This window comes from Phytophthora cinnamomi, assembly GCF_018691715.1.
Source record: "Phytophthora cinnamomi strain GKB4 chromosome Unknown Contig55, whole genome shotgun sequence".
Lineage (NCBI taxonomy): Eukaryota > Oomycota > Peronosporomycetes > Peronosporales > Peronosporaceae > Phytophthora > Phytophthora cinnamomi.
Genome location: NW_027150988.1, coordinates 378,860 through 384,297, shown reverse-complemented (window position 1 = coordinate 384,297; position 5,438 = coordinate 378,860). Strand labels below are relative to the sequence as shown.

Sequence of the window (5,438 nt, the reverse complement as noted above, 5' to 3'; positions counted from 1 at the left end):
GGAGCAGTTATCCGAAAGCTTCGTGCTTGGAACCATTTTTTCTCTTCTGATAAATTTTCCGAGCGTGTAGCCCGTCTCAAAGAGTTCAGATTTTTCGCAAATTACCGCAGTTGGTGACTTTAGTTGATGTTGATGTTCGTGTTGCTTCTACGATTAAGTTGTTTCAGCGATCAATTATCAACTACCCGGTATTTCAAGCATTTTTCCAGAGTACTGATCTATCCAAGAGAGATAAGCACGTTTTTCAACCGAATTACAGAGGCTGAGTGGGTGCTAGTCGTCCAGATGGAAGCGGTCATGCAACGCGTATCAGAGCTAGCTCTTGTGGAGTCTCAATCGGCAACCATGCTTTCGTCCACCATGTATGTGATACTGCGTATGGCAACTGCGCGAATGAATTCCTATAGTTCTCAGTATACTGTTTGAACGAGACTCGTGACGCGGAGACGAATGAAAACAACTTTCCACGATTCCAACCCAACCTTCCTCAACTCTCTGAGTTAGCTCAGCGCTGTGTTAAGCGAACTCTACATCAAAGTGCTGATCACCTACCCCAACCGTCGGTGTGGCTTTACTTTTTGATCCACGGATTAAGAAAGCTGCAAAAATCTTTCTCGGTGTTGCAGACCACTCAGACGCGGTCACAGAAAAGATTTTGGAGGAGACCAAGGCTCTAATGCGTGTTGAGCATCCAGGTTTCTATTAGGGCCTGCACACAAATGATGAACAAGAAAATGCTGGAACTGGATCTGCTTCAAATTCGACCTTTGGAGAGTGCAGTAGGAGTTCAGATACCGAGACCGACCTGTTGTACGGCGATGAAGTATTTGAACTGGCCGAGGAGACCAGTGCTGATTCTTTGATGAACGCGAAAGCCGATGCAGCATTGGAGGAGTAGCTAGGACTTTGAATTTAGTGGGCTGATGAGGCAAAAGCACAGTATCCACTCAAAGAAGAGTACGAAAGAGTGCTGGCCGAGCTGAGTGTGCGAGACAGAAAACGAAACGTTCGAATGTGGAATGTAGAGCAGCTGTGTCGGTATATTGATGTCTCCCGCTGGTCCGTGGGGGTTGGCGAGAAAGCATATCCGTCGGTGACGAAACTTGCACATGTTTGGCTAGGACGGGGCTGCTCAACTGCGTTTCAATAACGCGTGTTCTCGACAGGCTCCTTTGTGATGAGTCCACTGCAAACTAAAATATACAATGAGCGAGCGCAACGGCAACTAATTTTGCACCACAATCGCCTCGAACTAAGACGAATGGAGGAAAGCAAGCGAAAGCTCTGGTAGCCACCGACATGGGTACATTAGTAGTGCTATATTAGTACTATAGTAGTAATATTAGTACTTTAACTGTCCAAAATGCTAATAATCTTAGTAGAACATATCTTCAGGAGTATGATAGTAGTAGTAGTATTACTGCTATCCGAACTTCCCACTACTACCAAACCCTGATGGTAATACAGTCAAACCTGTCTCCCTATTTGAGCCTTGCCATTTATTTGATGCAACTTTGTTGCTACCAAATATTTTACTTAGTTTTTGTATAACCGCTGTTTATATGTATACAAGGTATATGAGTCACATTTTGGAGGACCAAATTAGGTCTAACCTGTTTATTTGATTCACACTGTTCACGACCACACACTCTTCAAAGCCCCCACTGCTCAACGCCCAACGCCCAACGCAATGTCTCCTCGCACCTGTCTGACGCTAGAACAAAACCTCCAAGTGCACCTAAAGCTCAAGCAGAATCCTGGCATGAACAACCCCATGCTCGCTGAGTGGATCTACGCGACGTTCAAGGCCCGGGTCAGCCGTGCCACACTTGCCCGACTGCGCAACCTGCCTTCTTCCTACTTCAGCCACGTCGACCTGAGTGCAACCAAGTGGCGCCGATTGAAATTCCCACAGTTCGAGCGGGAACTGAGGGAATTTTCTTTCAGAACGAAGCTAAAACGGCAATGGCGGACGACATGCTCCTGCTGAAGGCGCATGAGCTGGCGGAGCGCTTAGGCATCGATGCAGTTTCGTAGGACGAGCAGGAGGAGGAGGAGGAGGACCAGGAACCCACAATTCAACCTGCCATCGCTCTGAGACACTGTCTGCATTTCTGCTTCAATGCGGAGAGCAGACTGATAGAGAACGAAGAGCTTTACAGACCGTGACCGCTTTGGTTCGGGAGACTACGGTGAAGGCAAAGCGGCAGCGAATTATGCGCGATTTCTTTACGTGCACCACATAATTGTTTTTTAACTGAGTCCATTTTATATGAGTCATTGTTGTAGATGGCCACCAACGGGGCCTCATATAAACAGGATTGACTGTACCATTGCCATTCGACAAAATACGCTACGGTTGTGAAGGTGAATTGGTGTTCATGGGAGCTTCAATGGACTTAAAGGCTGTGAACCGCTTAGCTGTGCAGTTTGGCGTAGCCATATATCAAATACCGACTGTCTACAGATAGTTATGTTGCGTTGGAATTGCTGGAATATAGCACAAAAAAACTCGAATGTCGGAGCCCCGCACTGTGGAACAGATATCGCAGAGAAGGTCTGTCCCCAACTCGATTACGATTCGTAGGGTATGGATTATGAACCATAATCCACGAATCGTAATCGTAATACAGGTGTCCCCGCTGAATCTGCAAAGGTGGGACCAAAAAAAACTGCGAGGTTACAATATCTGTACAGGTTGCGCATAGACGCTAATGTACTGCTTTTTAATGAAGAATGTTACGGATCGACATAGCTGAGTTTGCGCTAGATACGATGCCAGAATGCATCCAGCAGTTCCTGATAGTGGCCGGAGTTACAGCATTCCAAGCCTGTGACGCCCAACTTAAGGCTGTGTAGATTGAGATCTTCTCCTGCGGCAGCCCTACTATATACCGATCAATGCTATCCTCGACCTTAATGCGCGTGAAGTGACTCTTAATGCACGCAATGATACCCTGATCTAAGATATAATGATCATTGTGGGCCTTTCATTTTCTACCGATCTAGCAACTCGATGTTTCCCGCAGAGAGACATTTCCCCGCAATGTTCTTACTAATTCAGTACGTCTCACCAGACAGCTGTGGCAAATCTTGTGCACTGGCAGACTCCCGCACACTTTGTGTTCGCGGTAGATAGCCGGTGGCAGTTGCAGATTCAGCGGGGACACCTGTAGAACTAACGATGGGAACGAATCAATTCTCCCTATCCGCACGGGGAGTGAAAACAATGCCTACCGTTTAAGAGCTGTGGGCGACGACCGCGTACGAATCGTAATCCATAATAACTAAGGATGGGAACGGATCAATTCTCCCTATCTCCATAGGGGAGCGAAACGAATGCCTACCGTTCAGAGCTGTGGGTAAAGACCGCGGGTTTACGCCCAGGGCCGAGCACCGCCTTCGTTTGTCTTGGGGTTATGCCATGGCATTCAGAGCTGAGGCGTGGGCGCCTAGTTGTGACAGCGACAACCGGTGATTGCCCGTTCAAAACCTGTGGGCTAATTAGTTGGCTTTTTTCTGGAATTAATAAGTAAAAACGTTGCCGATCGACCTACAGCCTCACTGTTGACCTAGTGAGTGCCCTTCCAAGTCCACAATGTTGTATTAATACATGCATTACGTGCAAAGCCATACATTACTGGAGTGATTCCCGTGCTCCACTGTCACAAAGGCTTGAGGCTTGGGGCGTACACATTTGACAGATACAGACCGTAGCAACGTTACCGGCATCGGTACATGTAGATGTAATGCATACAGTACACGTTGACCACTTGTGTGAACGTATTTCTTGGGTCTGGGATTTATTCCGGCACAAATTACTACAGGAATCACTCCACTTACAGCACTCCGCACACATACCCTTCGTACGGGATCCAAAGTGTGAGGATTGAGCGATAAACCATACCTATATGATCCCATCGTGTCTGCTCTACATGCGTAATATGTTTGCAAATTTGCTGTAACCTGCATCATACAGTAATATCTTTCTTGCTATCCCACTTGTTGCAGTAGAACCAGAATTGCCTACATCGCTGTTCACGTACGGCTCACTTGACTATCGATGGCAGTGTCGAGCTGCGCACACCTGCATTCACGAATTTGCTTCGCACGACAAAGATAACAACGACGACAGCGACAGCAGCAACAACAATGCGGTTCTCCGTCTTTCTAGCACTGGCTGTTGCCACCTTCGTCATGTTCACCGGCGCCGAGAGCGCTGCTCTTTCCGAATCAGGTCGCGACCTACGAGCTCAGCAGGTTAGCGGGCTGAACGGCAAGGCTGATGATATCGCTGCAACTTTCCTGCAGACGTTGCGGAAGAACACAATGCTGAGCAAGGCTAAGAAGCTCCGAGAGGCCGGCAATCTGCGTAAGGCTGATGTTTTGACGGATACTGCAGAGGCGATTTCCAGACTCAATAAGAACCAGAAAGCACAACTTGCGCAGATGGTTGAAATGGCCAAGAAGGAACCCGAGAAGCTGTCGCAAATGGTTGCCGAGGTTGCCAAGAAGGACCCCAAGAAGTGGTCCAAGCTCAAAAAGGTTATCGTGGGTGTGATCGGTGCGCAGATCGGTGTGGCAGCTGTAGCCGGTATCATCTATGGAGCTGTTAAGCTCACTAAGACCGACGCCCCCGCGACCGCCTAATAAGCACGTCTACACGGAAACACTAGGTTTGGATTATCTTTTGCAGACCCGTTTTACTATTGTAGAACAAGGTAGCTTTTTTCGTTAGGCGAATCTGGGACACACGGCGATAACTCGTAGTATGTCGTGCATTGTTCAAATACTACACCATAGCACGGCGTTATTCTCGAAGTCAACACTCAAATTCAAAAAGTGCGCACTGAATTTCAAAACATTTGTTTTTACATCTTATGCCTTCATGTAATTATTGTCATATGAAATGTCATATTATGATTTTCTACAGTACATACCCCATTGAGCGCCTTTCAAAACTGCCATAGCGGGCTGTCATATGGTGGGTCATTTGGAGCAGCTACACTACAGGTCGTATGCTACCCTCCCTCGAGGGTCCGAAAATGGCTCGCCAAAACTGCCTTATTCGCTGTTTGTCTGTTCGGGTACAAATGACCCCTCGAACGAACACCGCAGTTGATTTGTACACATAGAGGGCAGTTGTGTTCGGACATTTTGGGACACAAACTTGTTCAGCTAAACGTTTTCCACTTGAAGATTTTTGCCTTGCACTGACATGGAGCTAGCTGCCTTCATTATCTTGCTGAGGCACGACGCGGAGACTCGAAGACTATGCAACATTAGACGGGAGGTAGATACCATCGCCGTGGCAGCAGAGCTGAAGCGTTAGCTACGAGTCCGTCACGCTGGCGTGCCTGAAGCCTCCTCACAAATCGTCTTGGATGACTGACTATCTATTTGAATGGAACGGACAAGAGCTTTCTCAATCTCACCAC

At 47.6% G+C, this 5,438-nt stretch overlaps 1 protein-coding gene across 1 annotated transcript; it reads left to right on the top strand.

The window, feature by feature from the left end:
- Positions 1–4,197: 4,197 nt before the first annotated feature.
- Positions 4,198–4,650, top strand: IUM83_12815 (Secreted RxLR effector peptide protein; the record flags this gene model as incomplete). Its single annotated transcript, XM_067937460.1, has 1 exon — positions 4,198–4,650. The coding sequence occupies one exon, from the start codon at positions 4,198–4,200 to the stop codon at positions 4,648–4,650; it is 453 nt and encodes a 150-aa protein (XP_067788041.1).
- Between the last annotated feature and the right edge of the window lie 788 nt (positions 4,651–5,438).